Source organism: Choloepus didactylus, chromosome 1 (genome assembly GCF_015220235.1).
Source record: "Choloepus didactylus isolate mChoDid1 chromosome 1, mChoDid1.pri, whole genome shotgun sequence".
Lineage (NCBI taxonomy): Eukaryota > Metazoa > Chordata > Mammalia > Pilosa > Megalonychidae > Choloepus > Choloepus didactylus.
Genome location: NC_051307.1, coordinates 89630260 through 89657870, shown reverse-complemented (window position 1 = coordinate 89657870; position 27611 = coordinate 89630260). Strand labels below are relative to the sequence as shown.

The 27611-nt window shown below is 36.9% G+C and overlaps 1 protein-coding gene across 1 annotated transcript in view; it reads right to left on the bottom strand.

The window, feature by feature from the left end:
• The window catches only part of SLC49A4 (solute carrier family 49 member 4), a 161459-nt gene that overhangs the window by 33991 nt on the left and 99857 nt on the right, over positions 1-27611 (bottom strand). The window contains exons 5-7 of the mRNA XM_037836960.1: positions 26359-26467; positions 23470-23537; positions 16806-16933 (exon numbers count right to left, since the gene is read on the bottom strand). Coding sequence (XP_037692888.1) covers positions 16806-16933; positions 23470-23537; positions 26359-26467 — 305 coding nt within the window. The remainder of the gene's footprint in view (positions 1-16805; positions 16934-23469; positions 23538-26358; positions 26468-27611) is intronic.

Sequence of the window (27611 nt, the reverse complement as noted above, 5' to 3'; positions counted from 1 at the left end):
TTATTAGAATTCCTATTAAACACTGAACAAAAGTGGAGATGGATGATATAACTTCAGAGGCCAGTAATCAAAAAGCAAGTATTTCCATTTGACTTTCTCAATCTTGGTGTTTGCTTCTTGTGCTACTATAAAAATGATGACCAAGAATTTGTTTTACACTTACTGGATATGCTGAAATCATGTTATTGCAGAAACCAAAGAACCAAAATAAGTTACACAGAAAGGGTTACATTAAGATTAGAATCAGAATGGGAGAAAGATAACCTTGTCAGGAATGATTTAATATATTCCACAGTGTCCTGGGACATATGTAAAGTAGAAGCTGATTATTATGAGCCTGAATGGGACTTCCATTTGAGTTTTCAGTTTAGAGTTTGATACAGTATCTTTATATGCTGGTCTGGCAGATCCAGGGGGTGAATGTCATCTATTAAAAGTCAGGCAGACAGGATAATTTCCTCCTTGTCAGAGAAGATTCCAATTACATGATCATTAAATATTTCCATGACTATCTATTGTACTGATACTAAAATTATAAATAAATGCCTTTCAATTAAAAGTTCAAGACAATTCAGCAGAACAAACAATTGAACTGCCAATGCAGATTTTTTTTTAACAGAAGCTAATAATATTTCACAGTCCCACAATTTAAATTGCAAAAAAACAAAGTCCTGTGCAGCATAAAATACAGTTACATTGGATGTACTTCAACACAAGCATGGGATTATAGCCCTGAAAGTACTCCTATGCCCCCACAATCCTGTTCCTAATGACAAGCTGTTATGGTTTGCTAATGCTGCATTATGCAAAATACCAGAAAAGGATTGGCTTTTATAAAAGGGATTTATTTGGTTACACAGTTACAGTCTTAAGGCCATAAAGTGTCCAAGGTAACGCATCAACAATCGGGTACCTTCACTGGAGGATGGCCAATGGCATCCAGAAAACCTATGTTAGCTAGGAAGGCACGTGGCTGGTGTCTGCTCCGGAGTTCTGGTTTCAAAATGGCTTTCTCCAAAATGTCAGTGTCAGCTTCCAACAGCCATCTTCAAAATGTGTCTCTCAGCTGCTGCTCCTCTCCAAAAATGTCACTCTCAGTTGCTCTGAGCTCCTTCTATGAACTGTTTTATATGGCTCCAGTGATTTAATTAAGACCCACCCTGAATGGGCAGGGTAACACCTCCATGGACATATCCAATCAAACATTTCACTCACAGTTGATTGAGTCACATCTCCATGGAAACACTCAATCAAATAATTCTAATCTAACCAACACTAGTACCTCTGCCCCACAAGATTTTAAGAACATGGTGTTTTGGGGGGACATAATACATCCAAATTGGCACTCAAGCCAAATTATTATACTTTAGGGAAGCAAAACTGTATGAATACATTTTTATTACCCCAAACACTCAAACTTTAGGTAATCAACAGTTACAAAACAAATGACAAAATATCATGTAAGAATAAGAAATACTTCTATTCAACATTTAATGGGATCCTCAAGACATCATCAATAACAAAAACATCTTCATAATCTTGGATTTATATAGTTCAAAAATATTTTTGAAAATGCTTTCAAATATATTATCATATGTGATCATCCTATCAACCATTTGAGGCAGGTAAAGTAAATATTTTACAAATGAAATGATGGCAGTTCTGAAGGTCAAAAAAACTTGGAGACAATATAAATGAGCAGTGCTAATAATAATAAGACCTATGGACTCTAGCATGTTTTCCACCAAGCCACTGTGACAGATGAAAAAAACAAACCAGCACTGGTACCCAGTCTTGTTTTGTCTGAAACTTTTATTCAATGGTATCATCACATAAGGCATGTTTACCAAATTTGCATTCAGAACAAAGCTGGAATTGATCCCAAATAAGACAATCAAAACTAGAGAGTGGCAAAAGGTTAAAAACAAAAAGGTGAATTTTAATCATAATAAATATAAAGTGGGTAAAAAAAAATCACTGCTTAAGTACATAATAGGGAAATAGCTTAAGTCTTACTTCAAAATCATTTATCGATTGACTTATGTGTAAGCCACTATGCTGCTGGAGTAAACAGGACATACTCTATCCTCAAATCATTCCTAATCTAAAGGAGGAAGATAAGACACCTAATGGCTCAGTAGCCATTATATGCACTGTATTAAGAAGTTATTTACTTATACTCTACTCTACTACAACAACAGCAAAAAGCTATGTTTAATCATGAGAAGCAACAGCCTCCCAGTATTAGGTGCCAAGTACAGCAGGAAAAAAATGGCTAAATTTTAAGCAGGACTCTGACAAGGTATGTAGGTTAAGAGAGAGGCTGGTAAGTGGTGTAGAATTCATGTCTGGTGGGGAATGTTTGTACGAACTGGGGGTGTTTAGATCAAAGGTGAAGGCCAGACATGACAGATATATCTTCAAATGTTCAAGGGCCATCAGTGGAAGAGGGAGGGAGCTAACTTGCTCTGTGAAAGTGATACTGGCTCCAAATCAGTTCTAGCTCAATGAGGGGAGGAATTTCCTAGGCCCCAGAGCTGTACAACATGAATAGTCTGCTGTGTGAGGTAGAATGTTATAGAAGATTCCCATTTATTGAATGATGTCAGGTGATGACTAAGATCCATTTCAGTAGATAAGTAACAAACTTAAATACATGTAAGTAGCAGAGCTTAATCAGAATATTAAAAACAAAAATCTTACAGGTGCTTCTAGGTGAATAAGAATTATAGAGACTTTGTTTAGAGTCTTTTTTTAATAAATAAGGAACATTACAAAATAATGTAACAGATTTTATTATGAATTATTAGAATCAAGAAATTTCTCTAAAGAATTTTATAATATTAATACAGTTTACTGGATAAGCTTTTATTACTTTGCATACTAACTGAATATCTATTTCATAATAAAGTTAGGCAAGTTACCTGGGGATTATTAGATCAGGCTTTTATTAAAAATATTTCTACAATCTAAATTAAATTTTTATATTATAACGCTCCTTTTGGAAATAAGGACATAGAAAAATGATGAATATTTGCAATTTTTGTTAACTACCTTGTTTTTCATAGGTTCTGAGCATGTTGGTTATACATAATATTACAGAATATATAAACGTATACACACACAAATACACACATAGATATATATTACATTTCTATATCACTGAGCTTTGCCTCTCTTATAGCCTCACATTTTCTCCCTAAAAAATGATTGCTGTGGCCTTTAGGATTTACCGTTAACTAAAATATGCAGTATGGGGAACTAAGGTTCCAAAAGAAGATGGGGTGTACTTTGCTGCAATACTCATTCTATGATTTTCTTTCCTGTGTGTTATTAATTTGCTGGTGTACCTGTTTTGCCTTTTTGCTGGCATAGTTCAGTCCTTTAAAGGTTGACAGGTACATTCTGATGTCCCTTATGGTAGCAAGGCAAAATAGTTATCTCACAGAAATAAGGCACAACTAACAATCCTTTGAAATAGTGGGCCCAGAGTTAGAGTCTGGTTGTGCAATTAGACATCATAGGTGTGGGTCTATCAGTAACCTTCAAGCTTCCAAATAATTATTTATGATTCTATTAAATCATGGAACACTAATTGATCAGCTGGGTCAAGCCTTCTACTTTCAAGAAAAACAGATTCTGTGTGAAGACTTAATTCTCTTCTTGAAAATCTCCATGGATAAACATTACATGGTCATCAATAGGCTCTTTGAGTATTTCATGATTCTTATATTTAAGTTTTTTCACAAATCCATTGTCATCTTTTAATTCATGTATTATTTTTTTCTTTTTTCATTAGTCAGTCATGAACACAAGTAACAGTCATGTTTAGCCCTTTCAGTTACTTTTTCTTAATTCCTTAGCCTTCTTTCATATAAGCCCCAAGTCTCTAATTTCTTAAATAATCATGTTTATCACTCTTTTATGAATTTTCTCATTTCCCCACTTTTTGGCAAGTACATATTTTTGTTCCTTTGCATGGTATTGAAATGGGACACAATTATTTTAAGAAAGACAAAATACAGTAGATTCTCATTATTTGGGGATTCTGTATTTTCAAATTCACCCAATTGCTAAAGTTTATTTGTAACTCCCAAATCAATACTTGCAGTTCATTCACAGTCATTTTTGGACACGCACAGAGCAGTACAAAATTTGAGTCATCCAACATGCATGGTCCTAGTCAAACAAGGCCATACTCTGCCTTCTTGTTTCAACTCTCATTCTATGAACAAGTGTCCTTTTTGCAGTGTATTCAGTGCCACATTTTCCACACTTTTGTGCTTTTTGTTAGTGAACTCACTGTTTAAAATGCCCCCCAAGCATATACTCAAGTGTTGTCTAGTATTCCCAAGTGAAGAAGGCTATGATGTGCCTTATGGAGAAAATATGTGTGTTAGATAAGTTTTGTTCAGGCATGAGTTGTAGAGCTCTTGGCCATGAGTTCAATGTTATTGAATCAAGAATATATATTCAATAAGGTGACTTTAACTGGAAACACACATAAAATAAGGTTATTTATTGATTCACTGACAAAAATGTTATGACCAGAGACTAGCAGGAACCTTGTATTTGCCTTAGGAGCAATGGTTTACTTTTTGCTAATACAGTGTTCACAGTGTTCTTTATAGAAGATAATTACTGCAAGTAATGAGAACTGGCTACATGGAAATATAATAAGATTATTATTCTCAAGCCCATATATATCATATGCCACATGCCTTTTAATACAATCGAGTATGTTTTCTTTCTTTAAATAACACTTGGTGTCAGCATGTGGTCAGTTATCACTCCTGGAGCTTGTGCCTAGCTAGTCACCCCCTCATCTCCCAGTCAGTATTTCTTTCTGACATCACCATCTGGGCATTCTAGTAGCTTGAATTAGATGAATAACCATCCTAAGTAGCTTGAATTAGATGAATAACCATCCTAAGGCAACTTCTGTCTGTTAAACAGCCAAATTATATTGTTCCAGCATATTCAACAACAAAGTGCTAACATTTTTCAAAATGCCATTTTCAAAGCATTCATCTGTTCAGTAAAAAATGACTGTGTGAGTTGTGGCTAACAGGGCTAGACATCTAGTTCTCAGATAAGATGAATAATGTATTACTATAATTTTGTTTGTAGAATAAATTTCAAGATTTTGAAACACATTATCTGACATGAAGTTATTTATTTGCCTTACTGTGGATTTTTCAATTGATGAAGATATAAGCAATTTTAAATATTGAGTTTTCCTAAGGAAAAAAAGGCATACTATTGAGTCTTTAAGAGGAAATATATAAACAAAACAGTATGCCTTTAGATAGAAATGGACTAGAAAAAGATTACAATCGAAGGTTGTAATGAGACAGCAGAACTTATAACGTATGTGTTAAAATTATATAGCTTTTAATTTATTATGTCAACAGTTATGATTAATACATGTATTTTCAAACACTTCATATAGATTCTTCTGACATGTAGAAAACAATAATAGAAATACTAAGTTTGCTAGGCTAGAGGGAAAAAAGATTAGATATTTTCCTGATTAAAATAAGAATGACTCTAGCAAAAAAGAAACATGGATTTGCCATTACTGACTTCAAATACCAGCCTAAAGGTCTAGATTTGTCTCTAATTAGATTTTGTAGTAGGTTCCCTTTCATGAAACCTCTCTTACTTAAAAAGAATTAGGTCAGAGTTTTACAAAGGCAGTAAGAGTATCTGTGACAGATTTATTCAAATTACCCACTGTTACATTAAAATGTGCCCTTTTGTCTTCCTACTGCTAATGCTGAATAATAAACAGTGACCTCTGGTTGTTGTCTATCACTGGCAATACGTCATATTTATTGAGGCTCACAATGGAAATAAAATATACACCATTCATTAATTTCTGAGGGCTTGTGCCAAGCACTGGGAGGCGGAGGTGGGGAACAGAATTTATAAGGCACAAATCCATGCTCTAGATTTTCAGACTGGTAGATGAGGTAAGACATATACTCAAGTAATATTAAGGGCTAAGTATCAGAAATGAGAAAAAATGATAAGATAATTCAGAGAAGGAATATGAACAAATTTAGCCCTTCCCCGCAGTGTACTGTAAGTTAAAAATGCATATTTCAGGAGTATCTAAAGTGAGATTCAAAAACAGACTTGCGAGGAGGCGGGGCAAGATGGCAGACTGGTGAGCTGTATGTTTTAGTTACTCCTCCAGGAAAGTAGGTAAAAAGCCAGGAACTGCGTGGACTGGACACCACAGAGCAATCTGTCTTTCGGCATACTTCATACAACACTCATGAAAACGTGGAACTGCTGAGATCAGCGAAATCTGTAAGTTTTTGCGGCCAGGGGACCCGCGCCCCTCCCTGCCAGGCTCAGTCCCGGGGGAGGAGGGGCTGTCAGCTCCAGGAAGGAGAAGGGAGAATTGCAGTGGCTGCTCTTATGGGAAACTCATTCTACTGATTCAAACTCCAACCATAGATAGACTGAGACCAGACACCAGAGACTCTGAGAGCAGCCAGCCCAGCAGAGAGGAGACAGGCATAGAAAAAGAACAACACGAAAAACTCCAAAATAAAAGCAGAGGATTTTTGGAGTTCTGGTGAACACAGAAAGGGGAAGGGCGGAGATCAGGCCTTGAGGCGCATATGCAAATCCCGAAGCAAGGCTGATCTCTCTGCCCTGTGTACCTTTCCTTAATGGCCCTGGTTGCTTTGTCTATTAGCATTTCAATAACCCATTAGATCTCTGAGGAGGGCCGTTTTTTTTTTTTTTTTTTTTTTTTTTTAAATCCTTTTTGCTTTTTCTAAAACAATTACTCTAAGAAGCTCAATACAGAAAGCTTCAAAGAATTGAAATTTGGGCACGTCAAATCAAGAGCAGAACTAAGAGAGCTCTGAGACAAAAGGCAATAATCCAGCGGCTGAGAAAATTCACTAAACAACACAACTTCCCAAGAAAAGGGGGGTGTCCGCTCACAGCCACCATCCTGGTGGACAGGAAACACTCCTGCCCATCGCCAGCCCCATAGCCCAGAGCTGCCCCAGACAACCCAGTGTGACGGAAGTGCTTCAAATAACAGGCACACACCACAAAACTGGGCGTGGACATTAGCCTTGCCTGCAACCTCAGCTGAATGTCCCAGAGCTGGGAAGGGGGAGCAGTGTGAATTAACAGAGCCCCATTCAGCCATCATTTGAGCAGACTGGGAGCCTCCCAACACAGCCCAGCAGCCCAGAACTGCCCTGGGGGGACGGCACTCACCTGTGACATAGCACAGTCATCCCTCAACAGAGGACCCGGGGTGCACAGCCTGGAAGAGGGGCCCACTTGCAAGTCTCAGGAGCCATACGCCAATACCAAAGACTTGTGGGTCAGTGGCAGAGACAAACTGTGGCAGGACTGAACTGAAGGATTAGACTATTGCAGTAGCTTTAAAACTCTAGGATCATCAGGGAGATTTGACTGTTAGGGCCACCCCCCCTCCCCGACTGCCCAGAAACACGCCCCACATACAGGGCAGGCAACACCAACTACACATGCAAGCTTGGTACACCAATTGGGCCCCACAAGACTCACTCCCCCACTCACCAAAAAGGCTAAGCAGGGGAGATCTGGCTTGTGGAGAACAGGTGGCTCGTGGACGCCACCTGCTGGTTAGTTAGAGAAAGTGTACTCCACGAAGCTGTAGATCTGATAAATTAGAGATAAGGACTTCAACTGGTCTACAAACCCTAAAAGAACCCTATCAAGTTCAGCAAATGCCACGAGGCCAAAAACAACAGAAAATTATAAAGCATATGAAAAAACCAGACGATATGGATAACCCAAGCCCAAGCACCCAAATCAAAAGACCAGAAGAGACACACCTAGAGCAGCTACTCAAAGAACTAAAGATGAACAATGAGACCATAGTACGGGATATGAAGGAAATCAAGAAGACCCTAGAAGAGCATAAAGAAGACATTGCAAGACTAAATAAAAAAATGGATGATCTTATGGAAATTAAAGAAACTGTTGACCAAATTAAAAAGATTCTGGACACTCATAGTACAAGACTAGAGGAAGTTGAACAACGAATCAGTGACCTGGAAGATGACAGAATGGAAAATGAAAGCATAAAAGAAAGAATGGGGAAAAAAATTGAAAAACTTGAAATGGACCTCAGGGATATGATAGATAATATGAAACGTCCGAATATAAGACTCATTGGTGTCCCAGAAGGGGAAGAAAAGGGTAAAGGTCTAGGAAGAGTATTCAAAGAAATTGTTGGGGAAAACTTCCCAAATCTTCTAAACAACATAAATACACAAATCATAAATGCTCAGCGAACTCCAAATAGAATAAATCCAAAAAAGCCCACTCCGAGACATATACTGATCACACTGTCAAACATAGAAGAGAAGGAGCAAGTTCTGAAAGCAGCAAGAGAAAAGCAATTCACCACATACAAAGGAAACAGCATAAGACTAAGTAGTGACTACTCAGCAGCCACCATGGAGGCAAGAAGGCAGTGGCACAATATATTTAAAATTCTGAGTGAGAGGAATTTCCAGCCAAGAATACTTTATCCAGCAAAGCTCTCCTTCAAATTTGAGGGAGAGCTTAAATTTTTCACAGACAAAGAAATGCTGAGAGAATTTGCTAACAAGAGACCTGCCCTACTGGAGATACTAAAGGGAGCCCTACAGACAGAGAAACAAAGACAGGACAGAGAGACTTGGAGAAAGGTTCAGTACTAAAGAGATTCGGTATGGGTACAATAAAGGATATTAATAGAGAGAGGGAAAAATATGGCAAACATAATCCAAAGGATAAGATGGCCGATTCAAGAAATGCCTTCACGGTTTTAACGTTGAATGTAAATGGATTAAACTCCCCAATTAAAAGATATAGATTCGCAGAATGGATCAAAAAAAATGAACCATCAATATGTTGCATACAAGAGACTCATCTTAGACACAGGGACACAAAGAAACTGAAAGTGAAAGGATGGAAAAAAATATTTCATGCGAGCTACAGCCAAAAGAAAGCAGGTGTAGCAATATTAATCTCAGATAAAATAGACTTCAAATGCAGGGATGTTTTGAGAGACAAAGAAGGCCACTACATACTAATAAAAGGGGCAATTCAGCAAGAAGAAATAACAATCGTAAATGTCTATGCACCCAATCAAGGTGCCACAAAATACATGAGAGAAACATTGGCAAAACTAAAGGAAGCAATTGATGTTTCCACAATAATTGTGGGAGACTTCAATACATCACTCTCTCCTATAGATAGATCAACCAGACAGAAGACCAATAAGGAAATTGAAAACCTAAACAATCTGATAAATGAATTAGATTTAACAGACATCTACAGGACATTACATCCCAAATCACCAGGATACACATACTTTTCTACTGCTCACGGAACTTTCTCCAGAATAGATCATATGCTGGGACATAAAACAAGCCTCAATAAGTTTAAAAAGATTGAAATTATTCAAAGCACATTCTCTGACCACAATGGAATACAATTAGAAGTCAATAACCATCAGAGACTTAGAAAATTCACAAATACCTGGAGGTTAAACAACACACTCCTAAACAATCAGTGGGTTAAAGAAGAAATAGCAAGAGAAATTGCTAAATATATAGAGACGAATGAAAATGAGAACACAACATACCAAAACCTGTGGGATGCAGCAAAAGCAGTGCTAAGGGGGAAATTTATAGCACTAAACGCATATATTAAAAAGGAAGAAAGAGCCAAAATCAAAGAACTAATGGATCAACTGAAGAAGCTAGAAAATGAACAGCAAACCAATCCTAAACCAAGTACAAGAAAAGAAATAACAAGGATTAAAGCAGAAATAAATGACATAGAGAACAAAAAAACAATAGAAAGGATAAATATCACCAAAAGTTGGTTCTTTGAGAAGATCAACAAGATTGACAAGCCCCTAGCTAGACTGACAAAATCAAAAAGAGAGAAGACCCATATAAACAAAATAATGAATGAAAAAGGTGACATAACTGCAGATCCTGAAGAAATTAAAAAAATTATAAGAGGATATTATGAACAACTGTATGGCAACAAACTGGATAATGTAGAAGAAATGGACAATTTCCTGGAAACATATGAACAACCTAGACTGACCAGAGAAGAAATAGAAGACCTCAACCAACCCATCACAAGCAAAGAGATCCAATCAGTCATCAAAAATCTTCCCACAAATAAATGCCCAGGGCCAGATGGCTTCACAGGGGAATTCTACCAAACTTTCCAGAAAGAACTGACACCAATCTTACTCAAACTCTTTCAAAACATTGAAAAAAATGGAACACTACCTAACTCATTTTATGAAGCTAACATCAATCTAATACCAAAACCAGGCAAAGATGCTACAAAAAAGGAAAACTACCGGCCAATCTCCCTAATGAATATAGATGCAAAATCCTCAACAAAATACTTGCAAATCGAATCCAAAGACACATTAAAAAAATCATACACCATGACCAAGTGGGGTTCATTCCAGGCATGCAAGGATGGTTCAACATAAGAAAAACAATCAATGTATTACAACACATTAAAAACTCGAAAGGGAAAAATCAATTGATCATCTCAATAGATGCTGAAAAAGCATTTGACAAAATCCAACATCCCTTTTTGATAAAAACACTTCAAAAGGTAGGAATTGAAGGAAACTTCCTCAACATGATAAAGAGCATATATGAAAAACCCACAGCCAGCATAGTACTCAATGGTGAGAGACTGAAAGCCTTCCCTCTAAGATCAGGAACAAGACAAGGATGCCCGCTGTCACCACTGTTATTCAACATGGTGCTGGAAGTGCTAGCCAGGGCAATCCGGCAAGACAAAGAAATAAAAGGCATCCAAATTGGAAAAGAAGAAGTAAAACTGTCATTGTTTGCAGATGATATGATCTTATATCTAGAAAACCCTGAGAAATCAACGATACACCTACTAGAGCTAATAAACAAATTTAGCAAAGTAGCGGGATACAAGATTAATGCACATAAGTCAGTAATGTTTCTATATGCTAGAAATGAACAAACTGAAGAGACACTCAAGAAAAAGATACCATTTTCAATAGCAACTAAAAAAATCAAGTAACTAGGAATAAACTTAACCAAAGATGTAAAAGACCTATACAAAGAAAACTACATAACTCTACTAAAAGAAATAGAAGGGGACCTTAAAAGATGGAAAAATATTCCATGTTCATGGATAGGAAGGCTAAATGTCATTAAGATGTCAATTCTACCCAAACTCATCTACAGATTCAATGCAATCCCAATCAAAATTCCAACAACCTACTTTGCAGACTTGGAAAAGCTAGTTATCAAATTTATTTGGAAAGGGAAGATGCCTCGAATTGCTAAAGACACTCTAAAAAAGAAAAACGAAGTGGGAGGACTTACACTCCCTGACTTTGAAGCTTATTATAAAGCCACAGTTGCCAAAACAGCATGGTACTGGCACAAAGATAGACATATAGATCAATGGAATCGAATTGAGAATTCAGAGATAGACCCTCAGATCTATGGCCGACTGATCTTTGATAAGGCCCCTAAAGTCACCGAACTGAGCCATAATGGTCTTTTCAACAAATGGGGCTGGGAGAGTTGGATATCCATATCCAAAAGAATGAAAGAGGACCCCTACCTCACCCCCTACACAAAAATTAACTCAAAATGGACCAAAGATCTCAATATAAAAGAAAGTACCATAAAACTCCTAGAAGATAATGTAGGAAAACATCTTCAAGACCTTGTATTAGGAGGCCACTTCCTAGACTTTACACCCAAAGCACAAGCAACAAAAGAGAAAATAGATAAATGGGAACTCCTCAAGCTTAGAAGTTTCTGCACCTCAAAGGAATTTCTCAAAAAGGTAAAGAGGCAGCCAACTCAATGGGAAAAAATTTTTGGAAACCATGTATCTGACAAAAGACTGATATCTTGCATATACAAAGAAATCCTACAACTCAATGACAATAGTACAGACAGCCCAATTATAAAATGGGCAAAAGATATGAAAAGACAGTTCTCTGAAGAGGAAATACAAATGGCCAAGAAACACATGAAAAAATGTTCAGCTTCACTAGCTATTAGAGAGATGCAAATTAAGACCACAATGAGATACCATCTAACACCGGTTAGAATGGCTGCCATTAAACAAACAGGAAACTACAAATGCTGGAGGGGATGTGGAGAAATTGGAACTCTTATTCATTGTTGGTGGGACTGTATAATGGTTCAGCCACTCTGGAAGTCAGTCTGGCAGTTCCTTAGAAAACTAGATATAGAGCTACCATTCGATCCAGCGATTGCACTTCTCGGTATATACCCGGAAGATCGGAAAGCAGTGACACGAACAGATATCTGCACGCCAATGTTCATAGCAGCATTATTCACAATTGCCAAGAGATGGAAACAACCCAAATGTCCTTCAACAGATGAGTGGATAAATAAAATGTGGTATATACACACGATGGAATACTACGCGGCAGTAAGAAGGAACGATCTGGTGAAACATATGACAACATGGATGAACCTTGAAGACATAATGCTGAGCGAAATAAGCCAGGCACAAAAAGAGAAATATTATATGCTACCACTAATGTGAACTTTGAAAAATGTAAAACAAATGGTTTATAATGTAGAATGTAGGGGAACTAGCAGTAGAGAGCAATTAAGGAAGGGGGAACAATAATCCAAGAAGAACAGATAAGCTATTTAACGTTCTGGGGATGCCCAGAAATGACTATGGTCTGTTAATTTCTGATGGATGTAGTAGGAACAAGTTCACTGAAATGTTGCTATATTATGTAACTTTCTTGGGGTAAAGTAGGAACATGTTGGAAGTTAAGCAGTTATCTTAGGTTAGTTGTCTTTTTCTTACTCCCTTGCTATGGTCTCTTTGAAAAGTTTTTTTATTGTATGTTTGTTTTCTTTTTAACTTTTTTTTCATACAGTTGATTTGAAAAAAGAAGGGAAAGTTAAAAAAAAAAAAAAAAGAAAAAAGACAAACAAGGAAAAAAAAAAAAAAAGATGTTGTGCCCCCTTGAGGAGCCTGTGGAGAATGCAGGGGTATTCGCCAACCCCCCCACCATGGTTGCTAACATGACCACAGACATAGGGGACTGGTGGTTTGATGGGTTGAGCCCTCTACCATAAGTTTTACCCTTGGGAAGACGGCTGCTGCAAAGGAGAGGCTAGGCCTCCCTGTATTTGTGCCTAAGAGTCTCCTCCTGAATGCCTCTTTGTTGTTCAGATGTGGCCCTCTCTCTCTGGCTAAGCCAACTTGAAAGGTGAAATCACTGCCCTCCCCCCTACGTGGGATCAGACACCCAGGGAAGTGAATCTCCCTGGCAACGTGGAATATGACTCCCGGGGAGGAATGTAGACCCGGCATCGTGGGATGGAGAACATCTTCTTGACCAAAAGGGGGATGTGAAAGGAAATGAAATAAGCTTCAGTGGCAGAGAGATTCCAAAACGAGCCGAGAGATCACTCTGGTGGGCACTCTTACGCACACTTTAGACAACCTTTTTTAGGTTCTAAAGAATTGGGGTAGCTGGTGGTGGATACCTGAAACTATTAAACTACAACCCAGAACCCATGAATCTCGAAGACAGTTGTATAAAAATGTAGCTTATGAGGGGTGACAGTGGGATTGGGAATGCCATAAGGACCAAACTCCACTTTGTCTAGTTTATGGATGGATGTGTAGAAAAGTAGGGGAAGCAAACAAACAGACAAAGGTACCTAGTGTTCTTTTTTACTTCAATTGCTCTTTTTCACTCTAATTATTATTCTTGTTATTTTTGTGTGTGTGCTAATGAAGGTGTCAGGGATTGATTTAGGTGATGAATGTACAACTATGTAATGGTACAATTTGTTTTGTATGACTGCGTGGTATGTGAATATATCTAAATAAAATGATGATTAAAAAAAAAAAATCCAAAAAAAAAAAAAAAACAGACTTGCAACTGAAAACAACTGCAGCCTTTATAAATTAAGTGGTTGTTAAGATGGCCACATCAAACTCAACTTTTCAATTCTGGCTTTGATTTAATTTAGAATTCTGTTTTCCTTTCTGTCCATTAGAATTACTTTCAATGACAGACTGGGAAAATATGATCTTGACCAAGTTCAATTACATCAATTTTCTTTTAAGATTTAAAAAAATGTATATATTTTTTCCAAACAAAAATAGACTTTTTTTCTGATTATAAAAGTAAAACATGCCCATAATGGAGACTCAGACAAAGTAAGGAGGTACAAAATTAAATTCATTCTTAATGCCTCTATTCAGAGATAAAAACAATTTTATCATGTTAAACAGAAAGTATATACAATTTAAAGATTGTATGATCTTATAACGGATATTCTATACTTAATTCAAAGGAAAGAAATCTGTTCATTATGTATCCATAACTATGTTCTTGTAAAATCTAACAGATGCTAACTTGACATACAGTATCCCAAAAAAGCTGAGTGTAATGCCATGAATAAGAGGAGTTGTAAACTAAAACTGTTCCACCAGAATGTTGTACAACTGCTAAATTACGAAACTATACTGGAATGAATTAAAAAAAAAATTCTGGCCCAGAATATTGGCCCAAATTGCTCAAAATCCCAATATGGGAATGTTAGTCCATAAAAAATACACAGTTTCCAAAAATGATTACTCTGGACAAGCAGGCTTTCTAGGTAAAGCAATTCATGTATTAAAGAGAGGGATTTCCAGCAGGATGGCATAAAGCAGAGGTTTCCAAACCTTCTTGATTCCTGGCACCTTTAATATCTCAGTAATTTTTTCATGGTACTCCTAGGCCAAAAGAAGTGCCTCACAGTCTATTCATTAAGTAGTTAGGTCCAAACAACTTAATAAGTATGTATGCACTAACAAATTAGTAGTCATTTTAAAAATAATGCCTATAAACTGAAAGAAAAACAGTATTTTTATTTCATTTTCAACCACATTTGCTAATGGGATATGGTGTCTGATGGTCACAGTACAGCTTCTCTCAACCCCTGGAATCAGATTGGACATCGCCGCTCTCATTTTATGTTCCACACTGACTTTTGTGTGGTGCTTGCTTTATCATAGCAGCTGCCAAAAACCCAACATTGCAAAACTAGAATGTCATCAGAAAGAATGTAGCATGATCTAATGCTGAAACTGGCAATACCTTGAGCTAGAGGTTTGTGCAGTATCTCAGATGCTGATTATCACTGTGCTTCTCTTGGAAACTTAAAATATCCTGTGTTGTCTTTGTGAGTTTGCTTTGGCACACCAGGATGGCTGCCTCAGTACGGTTTGGGAACTGTGGGTAAAGGGCAACCTTATCCCACTGCCCTATCATCACTTGTAGGAAAAAAAGTGGTAGGAACTCCCAAATAAGTACCTGTTTTTGAAAGAGTTGATGCTTCTGCTGTGAAAGTTGCTTAGTTATACGTAGTTAAAAGGAGCCCTCCTTCTCACTAAGGGGTCCCATGGAACATACTGTACCTGCTACTGTGCAACAATCTTTGAGATTCTTATTTACTCCCCACTCATACAAGCGCTTGTTTGTTACCACCTTTATAACAAATAGTGCTACACGTAAACACATAGTGCAAAATGTGGCCAAATATTACTTGAAAATGGCATAAAAATTATGCACCTAAAATAATTTTTTGTTAGAGGAAAGGAAGAAGCAACAACAGAGTCCTTTTACTTTATAAAATAATCTGTCAGTTATTTAAACAAGATCCTGTGGTAGGCAGAATAACAGCCCCACAAAGATGTCCATATTCTAGTCCCTGAATATCGACCTTACATGGCAAAGGGGATTAAGGCTGCAGATGGCATTAAAGGTGCTAATCCACTAACCTTAACATCCGGAGATTATTCTGGATTACCTGGGCAGGCCCAATATAATCACAAGGGTCTTTAAAAGTGCAAGAGGGAAGCAGAAGAGGAGAGTTCAGAGGGAGATGTGACTACAGAAGAAAGGCAGGGGGATGGGGCACTGCTGGTTTTGAAGATGGAGGAAGGAGTGACAAACCAAGGACTGTGGGTGACTTCTAGAAGCTGGAAAAGGCAAGGAAAGATTCTCTCCTAGGCCTCCAGGAAAGAACCTAGTCCTGTCCAGACTTTGATTTAGACCAGTGAGAACTGTGATGACACCTAACCTATAGAACTGTAAAATGATAAATTTGTCTCACTTCAGCTAAGTTTGTGGTAACTTGTTACAACAGCAACGGAAAACTAATACAGACCCCAAAGTGATATTAACAATAATAAAAACAGCAGCTACAAATGTTCTAGATAAGAAAACTAACTATAATATACTTCCAGTAAATACTTTCAGTAAATTGTTTTGCATTGATGATATAAATAAGACTAAATATAAAACGAACCTATTTGTCCTGGTTTCAAAAATTTTACTTGAGTGTACATCAAACCTCATGGCTTTTTGTCTTTGTTAAATTTTCCTTACTGTTCAACAATGATGTGACAGCTATAAACAAGATAAAAGTCTTTGTATTTTTAAGTATATAAACTTTTTCATGTTATATAAGATCAAGCTAAAGATTATACTTATTTCCCATATGCTAAAAAATACCAACTAAAATATTTTTAGTTATTTCTTGGATTCTAGCTGGGATGCTGGTTTGATGGCAGCACATGGGATATTAACACAACTTTTTTTTTTTTAATATTTAACAGTTACGGAAAGCAGGGAAAAATCTATGTAACTATACTTCTGCAAACTGAAAATACTTGTTCAAAATTCAGAAGCAGGGTATGTTCACCTGTGGTTAAAGGCAGGTGTGTGATGCTGTTCAAACAGGTCAGAGTGAACCACGTGGATGACAGCGTAGCCCCAGAAAACAGGAGGAGGAGAATTAGTTTCAGCATACCCCTGATAAAATCTGCAAACCTGAAAAGAAACAATGCTATTAACTGTAGCCAGATGTTTTCATACTATTTCATTCAACAACACACTTTCATTAATCATTAATTAACAGTTGAATAATTTTCCATACATTCTTTTGAAAGTAAGGTTTTTACATTTTTTTTTTACTGACAATATTTTGTGTGATAAATGTTACTTCCCTCACAAAACACGCAAAATGTCATCTCTGAAATCTATAAGTCACACTAAGATCCATAACTCAGAGTTTTAAAATGCCACTTTTACTTTCCTTATATTTTTCTATAATTTCTGAATATTCTATCATGAGCACATATTACTTCTAGTTTAAGAAAACAGGTTAATTTGTTGCCATAAACTAGCAAGTATGTCTCTTCCAAAATTCATACTCAGAACAATACAAATGCCTACACTAGAGCTTTCAAGGCCCTACCTGATCTGGTTCCTGCCCCCCGGCTCTCCCTTTGCCTCACCATGCTCCTGTTGGATGGCCCTATTTCTGTTTCTCTTATGCATTAAGGCCATTTCCCACAACAATATATGGCTTTCGTACTTGTTCCATCTGCCTGGACTGATGGTATGCCCAGCCTTCACCTGACTTACTTCTGCTTATCCTTCAGGTCGTCCAGGTCCCAGCTCAAAAAGGTCTTCCATGCTCACCCAGGCTACAGAAGCCTTCCCCATCCCATCTCCACATTGTCTCATTTTCTTCATAACATTTATCTCTGGTGGAAATTCTCTAGTTTTTGTCATTTGCTTCCTTGGCTATTTTTCTGTCTTCCCTACCAGACTGTAATCTTCATCAGGGCAAGAATGTACCATCTGGAATAGTGAATACTATTCTACAAAGTGTGTGACCGAAGTTTTACGGCATTTTCACTTCTTGAAATCCCTGCTTTTTCCCGGAATTAACATTAAACTAAAGGCATCTATCTGGTAGAGATACTTACCCTTCATAACTAAAATGTTTTCCATTTTGCCAATTGCTTTTCCTCATCTGATGATTAACTGTTGATTCACTACAGGCACAGTCCTCTGGCTGTGCCCAGCCTCAATTTACTCTGTCCTTCAGAATTCCTCCTAAATTGTGGAAAAACTGATCCCATCTCAAGTACGACATTTACTATGCTTTCTCCTCTTTGACTTTTATTTGACTTTCATTTCTATCATAACTATGTGACCATCCTTAACAATTTCAATACGATCTTTTGTTTTACACTCATCTGACATGATATGGTTAACTGTTTCTAAGCATTATCTTGACTAAAATGACTTCCTATGAGAGCTGATGCCATCTTTTGGTGGGAAAAGTGGATGCACCTTTGCTCAGCAATTTAGGTTTGTTCTCAGCTATGAAAGTTTGCAAGCAGAAAGTTCTCATGAACTCTGAAAAGGGCTCCACAGCTTGATAGCAATGTCCCTGAAAACATCCAAAAAGCTCTGTTTTAATTTCAGCTTGACCAAATACTTTTTTTTTTATTTTGAAATAAATTCAAAGTTACATGAATAGCTGCAAAAACAATACTAGCCCCATACACAGAATTCCATCATACCCTGACCCCCTTCCCCTGATAGCTCAATCCACCAACTTTAACATGCTGTCACATCACCATTTCTTTCCCTCCCTCCCTATCATCCATCCTATATTTCTCTGAGAGTTAGCTGCACATATCCTTGAACATACACTATAATTCACATATGTACTTCCCATGAACAAGAACATTGTTTTATGTAATTCCATTAAGCACAGCTAAGAAGTATGAGATTCAACAATGATACAATGCTTACATTCTATATTTCCTTTTCCTTATGTCTCAACTGTGTCCCTCCGAGCCACCTGTCCTCCACCCTCCAATCCCATCCAAGTTCATCCTTAGCATTCAATTGTTGTCTAGTTAGACTCTTTTTTTTTTTTTCCCTCTTTTTTCAATTGTGGAAACATATATACAGCCTAAATCTTCCCATTCCACCCCCTCCCTAGCCTTCCATTAGTGGGATTAATCACATTTAGAATGATGTAATGCTCTTTCCCACCATCCATTGCTAGAAATTTCCCTTCACCTCAAACAGCAACCCTACACTCCTTTCTTAACTTCCCATTGCCCCTTCCCCCATTTCTCTTAACCCAAACTCTAATTTCATCTCTATGGTTATATTCTCTGATAATTTCTTTGTGTTTACTGTGGGGCTTAAAATTAACCTCTTAAATCCCTATCAATCTTGTTTTTCTTTGATTCCACCTTCACTTCAATAGGGCACATAAACTATGTTCCTATATTCCTTCATTCCCCCACCTTTATATAGTTGTCTAAAATTACATATTTTACATTGAGTTCAAAACCACTGATTTGTCCTTAGAGTTTGTGTATTTTTTATCATGTAGGAAGTAAATAGTGGAGTTACAGTTCAAAAATTATTGACTTCTATTTGTATTCCATTGTGTTTGGAGAATGTTCTTTGAGTATATTCAATTTTTTTTTTTTTTTTTTTAATTTCTTGAGGCTTGTTTTATGTCCCAGCTTATGGTCCCTTCTGGAGAAAGATCTGTGATCACTAGAGAAAAATGAGTGTCCTGGTGATTTGGGATGTAAAGTACTATATGTGTCTGCTAAAATTCTCTGTATCTCTTTCTCCTTTCTTTGTCTCTCTGTTGGTAGGGCTTCCTTTAGAATCTGAAGTAGGGCAGGTCTTTTATTGGCAAAGTCTCTCAGCATTTGTTTGTCTGTGAAAAAATTAAGCTCTCCCTCAAATTTGAAGGAGAGTTTTGCTGGATAAAGTATTCTTGGCTGGAAATTTTTCTCTCTCAGAGTTTTAAATATGTCATGCCACTGCCTTCTCGCCTCCATAGTGGCCACTGAGTAGTCACTACTTAGTCTTATATTGTTGCCTTTGTATGTGGTGAATTGCTTTTCTCTTGCTGCTTTCAGAACTTGCTCCTTCTCTTCAGTATTTGCGAGTCTGATCAGAATATGTCTTGGGGTGGGTTTATTTGGATTTATTCTATTTGGAGTTCGCTGGGCATTTATGCTTTGTGTGTTTATATTGTGTAGAAGGTTGGGGAAGTTTTCCCCAACAATTTCTTTGAATACTCTTTCTAGACCTTTAGCCTTCTCTTCCCCTTCTGGGACACCAATGAGTCTTAAGTTTGGACGTTTTATTTTATCTATCGTATCCCTGAGATCCATTGCAATTTTTTCAATTTTTTTCTCCATTCTTTCTTTTGTTCTTTCATTTTCTGTTCTGTGGATTTCTAGGACACTGAGATGTTGTTCAGCTTCCTCTAGTCTTGTATTGTGAATATACAGAGTCTTTTTAATTTGGCCAACAGTTTCTTTTATTTCCATAAGATCTTCTATTTTTTTATTTACTCTTGCAATGTCTTCTTTATGCTCTTCTAGGGTCTTTTTTATGGCGCTTATATCCTGGGCCATGGTCCTTTTGATGTCCTTTAAATCCTTTGCCATGTTTTCGTTCTTTGATGTAGTTCTTTAATTAAATTTGCGAGATACAACGTTTATTCCGAAATCTTGATTTGTGTGTTTGGAGCTGGATTCTCCATATCATCTGGTTTTATCATATGCATTAAGATTTTCTGTTGTTTTTGGCCTCTTGGCATTTGTTTTGCTTGATAGGGTTCTTTCAAGTTGTATCAAAAAAAAAAAAGGGCTATCAATCTAATTTTTCAGAGACACAGTTTGGTGATGTACACTTTCTTTAAGTAACCAGCAGATGGCGTCTGTGAGCCACCTAGATCCCTCCAGACAATGCTCGCATAGTGAGGGGAAATGATTCTTGTGTGTTCAGTTGGAGAGCTCAGCCTGGGCGCGCCGCTGGAGTCGCCCGCCCTGAATGTGGGGTGCATGCACGGGTGGCCAGGGAGGAAGGGCAGCTCTCTCTCGGTGTCCCGTAAACCACCGGACTTGGCGTAGCGCCCCTGGGTTCTCCGAGCGGATCCCCCCTCCCAGCCGCGATCCTCCCTCAGCCAAGGGAATGCCGTGCTACGTCATCAATGTGTGCCGTCCCTCTAGGGAAGCCCTGGGCCACCTGGCTGTGCCGCGGGGCTCTCAGCTCATTTCAGAATGCAGAATGTGTGAGGCTGTCTTTACTGCAACGCCTTGTTGGCTGAGAACAGCTGAGGTTTTCTCCACAGAGAGAGAGCGAGAGACAGAATATTTCCCCCAAGGTCAGTTGTCGCCAAAAGCCTCTGTCTGCTTGTTGAGGATTCGCTGTCTGTATTGAGCAGTTATTATTAAAAGCTCACTTGGAGCTGGGCTGAGAAAGTGCACGGCGCGGCTTCCATGAGGGAGGGGCTCCCAGCTCTAGGTTCTTGGCTCTCAGTGCGGGTCCGCAATTTTACTTACAGATTTTATGCTGTGATCTCGGGCATTCCTCCCAAATCATGTCGGTGGAAGTTGAGTGTACTGTCACGTTTGTCTCCCCGCTACCATTCCAGGTTATTTACTGGTTCTTTGTTCATTTATGAATTGTTCTGGGGGAGACTAAGTCTTCCACTTCTTTCTATGCCGCCATCTTCCCAGAATCTGACCAAATACTTTTCTGAATTATATTTGGTTCTGCTGCATTCATTTACTCACCAGTTAGCAGATGACCAGGTATGAAAGAATAAAACAGCTTTCTGGTGCAAATCAGAATTGAGTCAAGTTGAATAGCAAGTTTCACAAAGCCTGATCCACAAATAACCTCACCACTGTGGTCTGCTATTTTTAAGGACTGAATCTCTTCAAATGGGCTGATCCTATCAATGTATCCTGTTAGGACCAAAGCAGTACCAAACAGGTCTATAGCAACATAATTACAAAAAATCACCCAAACCACTCATGTATATAAGGAGATGGAGAAGTTTTAGTAATGAATGGTAGTGATGGTAGCACAACATTCTGAAGGTAATTAACAGCAGTGAATTATATATTTGAATGAGGTTAAAAGGGGGAAATTTTAGGTTGTATATACGCTAGCAGAATAAAAACTAAAAAAAACAAACCACCACTACAGGACTGTACAACACAATGAATCTTGATGGAAACCATGGACTACAGTTAATAGCACAATTAAGGAAATGTTCTTTCATCAATTGTAACAAATATACCGCACTAATGCAGGGTGTTAAAAATAGGGTAGTATGGGAAATCTGTATTTTATGCATGATTTTTCAGTAAACCTACAATTCCCCAATGAATAAAAAAGGATTTTAGGCCCAGAAGAAACCTAAAGTTGATTTCAAATCCTAGGGTAATGGTAGTATTTTTTAGAACTTCCATTTCAATAAATTAAAAACAGAAATATTCTCATTCTAATTTTTCCCTTTAGTTCTATCTATAGATAGTTAAAATTAAGAGTTTGAAGAAAGAAAATAAAGACAAAGTAGCATGTGAGCTGGCATTTCTGATACATGATGGTTCCATCCTTGACCTATTCGTACTCAGAATAGGGCTTGATGAATGATGACTCATTAAAGTTGGCCGGGAGATTTAACTGGAAAAATTATGATTCCTGCCAAACTGATAGGTTGATGTATTTTAGTATCAGTGTAGTGATTTCCTACAAATAGCTATCTTCCTAGCTGTCTCCTTTAGCCTTTAGATTTTATTCTTACATTTTCCTAATTTATAACAACTTCAGAAAAAGTGATTTAGAAATTAGTGTCAATTTATTCTTTCATCATCCCAGAAACACCATGCAAACTGTAAGGTCTGTATATAATATTATCCTGTGTCAATTATGTTTAAGTATTTCAATATTGAGGTGATTGCCATATCTTATTTGACCTCCAAAATATGTAATTAGATTCTTCCCTTCTTAGTAAAGTTGACTGCCTAATTTTGTTTTTGATTAAACAGGGTAAAATGATTTTGGAAGTGAATGAATATTATCTCTTTGAAAACACCAAGAGTACTTTTATAGGTAGTTACCTAAGTGACATTTTCATTGCTTTTTTTTTTTATAGAATAAATGAGACTTTTTTCCTTCTTCTAACTCATTTTAAAAATATGTTGTCATAATGGGTAAAGATCAAAGGGAGTTTGATGAAACTGCAAGTCTTCCATCAAAATGGGATAACCATAGGGACATACCTGCCAAAAAAGATCAGGAATAATTATCTGCTAAGCAGGACACTGCTTTTTCATGGGAAGGTATGGAGCTGCTCTTAGAAATGATTTTTTTTCAATTTTTTTCTATTCTCAATGATAATAATCAATTTGCCTTTATTATTATATCACCCTCTTTTGGTTCCATTTGTACATATGGCTTCCTAGCAATACCAAGAGAAGCAGCTTAATTACACTGGAAATATGTCTCCATTCTCCAAAAAACACTTTAGGAAGGACTACTCCTGAGGAGGTTTCTTGTAGCAGCAAGTTCTATCTACTGCATGTGAACGTTCTTACAGCCTGAATAAATGTCCTTTTCTCACCTTTGTCTATTTAACATTTCCCAGATTTTTAATGTTTATCTAGGGGAGCCCCTTGGGAGCTTTTATTTTTCTTTTGTCCATTTATATGTTTACCATAAAATATTCTTACCTTGCTATAGCTATCCCAACAACACAGCCTCCAACTATGGACCAAAATCCAATCCAACCTGCATCTACCTGTCAAGAAAGTGGCAGACAACATTTAATACAAGACTATCATGCTACAATTTAGAAAGAATGAAAAAAAAAGATCTTCTATAATCAATGTTAATAGCTAAATGGCAACAAATCTAGGAAATACTATTTAATAAAATGAAAGGACTCATATGCAAAAGGACTAATTAATGCAAACTTGTCTAAGTAAATATGCCCTTGATTAACTTTTATTGGAATATTTAAATCAACAAAATAATCAATGTCATCAAGCAAGTATTTTTCACATATATACTATATACCTGTGGTATATACTATTCTAGGAACTCTAGGGAAAATAGGAAAAGCACACAGTTTGGCTCACTGACCTCAAAAAGTCTAAATATAACCTACATACATGAAACAACTAGCAAACAATGAAGTGCGAAAACATCTGACAACAACTAAAAATGTATTAAAGAGATCAGAGGAGAGAGAGAAAAATGTGGGGGGAGGATTGAACATCTGGGGGAGACTGGACACAGGAAAAAAACTTGAGTTGGATTCTTTGCAAAAAATTATAAGGTACTATTGTGAGATATTAAGAACCTAAGAAATGAAGGAAAATACAATGATCATAACTTTGGAAGACTCAATATTATTAAGAAGGTAATTCTCAAATTGATCTGTAGATTCAAAATCAAAATCAAAATCCCAATAAAGAGGAGCATTACTCTATTAGATATAAAAATTTATCATAAATGTAGGATAATTAAGCCAATTTGGTATTGGCACAAAGACAGACAGACTAAAGGAAAAAAAAACAGCCTAGGAACAAATCCTGCACATAAAGGCACTTAATTATGACAAGGATGGCTGCAGAGGCTAGTGGGAGAAAGAATGATCTTCAAGCACAAAAATCAGTTCTAGGTCTAAACATGACAGGTATTTCAATAAAGCTTCTAAAATAGCATAGCCCCATGGAACTTCCTGTGATGATGGAAATGTTCTACATCGGCACTGTCCAATACAACTGGCACCACTCATGTGGCTAATGCAACTAAAGAACTGAATTTTTAAGTTTAATGCACTTCAATTAATTTAAATTTCAAACTAAATAGTCACATGTAGCCAGCAACTACTGTCTTGAACAACAAAGTTATACTAGTAACAGGAGTATATATTTATGAACTTGGGGTAAGCAAACTTTTCTCTCTTTTTGAGTTACATTCTCTGCTACATTCATCTGGAATCTAGAACATCTAGGGGTTGGTTTCTATTAACTGTTTTCTTTCTTTCTTACTATGGGTCACATTTTCCTTTTTTTTTTTTTTTTTGGTATATCTAATACTTTTTAAATTGTTTACTGTGTGCTATGGATGATACAATAGAGACAGGATTCTTTGTCTTTCTCTAAAACTGGTTGATTTTTGCTCTCCTAGACAGTTTGATTACTGGCTGATCACCTTGACTTGTGTATGCTTGATTTTGTGCTTTATTAGGGCAGATAAGCAGAAAAGTGTTTCCCAAGCTCCCTTTCAAGTTAGTTGGACTCAATAGTCACATTGTCCTCCCTGCAGATTTTGCTAGGGCATTTTTTAGGCTTTGTTAACGGCGGGTTTAGAGTAGGCCTCACTCTTTCTAGGATATGGTCCATATTGGGCCTTTCTGGCATCTCAGCAGGAACCCAGTGAGTTAGAGGGTGTTAATGAGATCTCCCTGCTCTAGCTGGGCCAGAACTCCAAGACCCCAGCTCTGCTTGACTCTGCTGTCTCTGTTCCATTTTCAATACCACAGCAGTCTCTGTTTATCCTCTAGTCGCTTTGCCCTGTACATGTGCAGCCCAGCCCTCAGCCAAGGACTTACTGGGCCTCCACACACAGACTTCTGGAGGCCTCCTCTGCACAGGTCCCTCCTCTTACAAACTGGTAAGAAAAAGGCAGCCTAGCAGTGGGCAAGAGACTTGAATAGGCATGTCACAAAAGAGGGTATTAATATAGCCAATTAACACTTGAAAATACATTATGTAACCACAATGGCATATAACTGCACAGTCATCAGCATGTTTAAAACCAAAAAGACTGATGTTGCCAAGTGATGTGGAGCAATGAGAAATTTCACACACTGCTGAGGGATTTTAGAAACAACCACTTTGGAAAAGTCTGGCATCGTCTACCAAAATATACACACATTATTACCAGTAATTCCAATCCTAGATATATATCCAATAGAAATACGTACAGAGGTAAATCAAGAGACACGTATAGGAACCTTCATATAGGCAAAAACTGGAAACAAATCAAATGTTCATCAAAAGCAGAATGGATATACAGCAGAATATTATACCAGTGTACTGGATTTCTTCCATTTGACCCTCTAAATCTCTCTCTACCCCTTTTTACTCTGCTATCTCAGAACAAGGAGGAGAAATGGATGGCATCAACAATACAGGTGGAACGGTTACTTTTAAGGAACTGAAGTACACCTTAGATACAGGAGATAAAAAATTAAATGTAGGGATATTCCTATGTTTGATGATGGGATCTTAATCTTCATTATAATATATGAAGCAAGGAGAAAGGATGAAGTGAACATAATCAAGATTTTGCTGCTTTATTTTTCTATCTGTTTATCAGCATCATTAAAAACACTCAAAGGAAGGCAAAATTCCAGACTCTCATCAAAATCAAGGAAGAAAATCAATATTGTTTTACCATAAAACTATTTCCCATAAGGGATGCTTTTTTGAACAATGGTATAATGTTTTACCTATGCCTTAAAGCTAAAACACCAAGTACATGAAACCAATATTTATATTTTAAATGAACTAAAATACCTACAACATTTAAAAAAATAAAACACTTACCTGGCTGACATGCACTGGTGTTAAAATTAAGTCCAGAACTCCAGACCAGCCTGCAAATACACCAAGTGGTATAGCATATGCTAATGCAATCATCAAAAATCTCAAATTGCTGTAAAAGAGAAGTGAAAGAAAATGTCATTATGTGTCAAAACTCTAGAATTTAAACTCTTGCTCACTTATGAAAGATACAAGTCATTTGGGAAATGAACACCAGAATCAGATTTAGAAAAGATTTGTCAGTTGGCTAATAAATTCAAGGTTCTTTAAAATTTTATTTTTATAAGAATAATCCTTTGTCATATTGTTTAAAATTGATCAATGTTTACTTTATTATACAGATGAATCACCATCATTATTTCAAAGAAATGAGTAGGCAGTTCAGTTGAAAAAACAAAAAAACACCAAAACAAAAAATTACTATTTCTTCTCATGAACAAGGGGTAGGAAGGAAGCAAAGATTGAAAAGAAATGTATAATTTGCTAGTTCTACCATTTTCAGACAGAAGCTTTCCTTTTGCTTATATTATTATTTTTGAAGTTTTTATTAATAATATTTTCCAACAGGCAATATTATTCAAATGTCTCAAAAATGAAAAGGTATAAACATGTGGGGAAAAAAATCTCCCTCTTACCCCTAATCCTCAGCCACCTAGTTCCTCTCCCTATGCTTACCAATGTTATCAATTTCATAAACATCCCAGACAATATAAATATTCTTTGTGTATATGTTTTCCCCACCTTTTTATACAAATGATAGTATAATTATTTGTGAAACCTGTCTTTTTTAACCTTAATAGTTCTTAGAGTTCTTTCCATAATCAGTACCTAAATAGCTTCCTCATTTTTTCTTATGGCTGCATAGTGTCCCCGTGTGACAGTGTATCATAAATTTATTTAATCAGCTCCCTATTAATAGATATATGGCTTTTTGCTATTCTTTTGCTCTTATAAATAGTTATTTCACATTTGCACTAGTACACCTGAAGGATCAAGTCCTCGAAGGGCAATGCCATGTGAAAGAGTGTGCATTTGTAATTTTAATAGACATTGCTAACTGCTCTCCACAAAGATGGTACCAGTTTACAACCATAGCAATTGTTTCAGAGTAACTGCTTCTCGAAAACCTCATAAATATAGATGTTGGCAAATGTTTTGTTCTTTGACAGTCTGAGAAGTGAAAAGTGGTTTTTCAGTATAGTAATAATTTCACTACTCTTATATGAGATAACTTACTTTCATATGTATAATTCTTC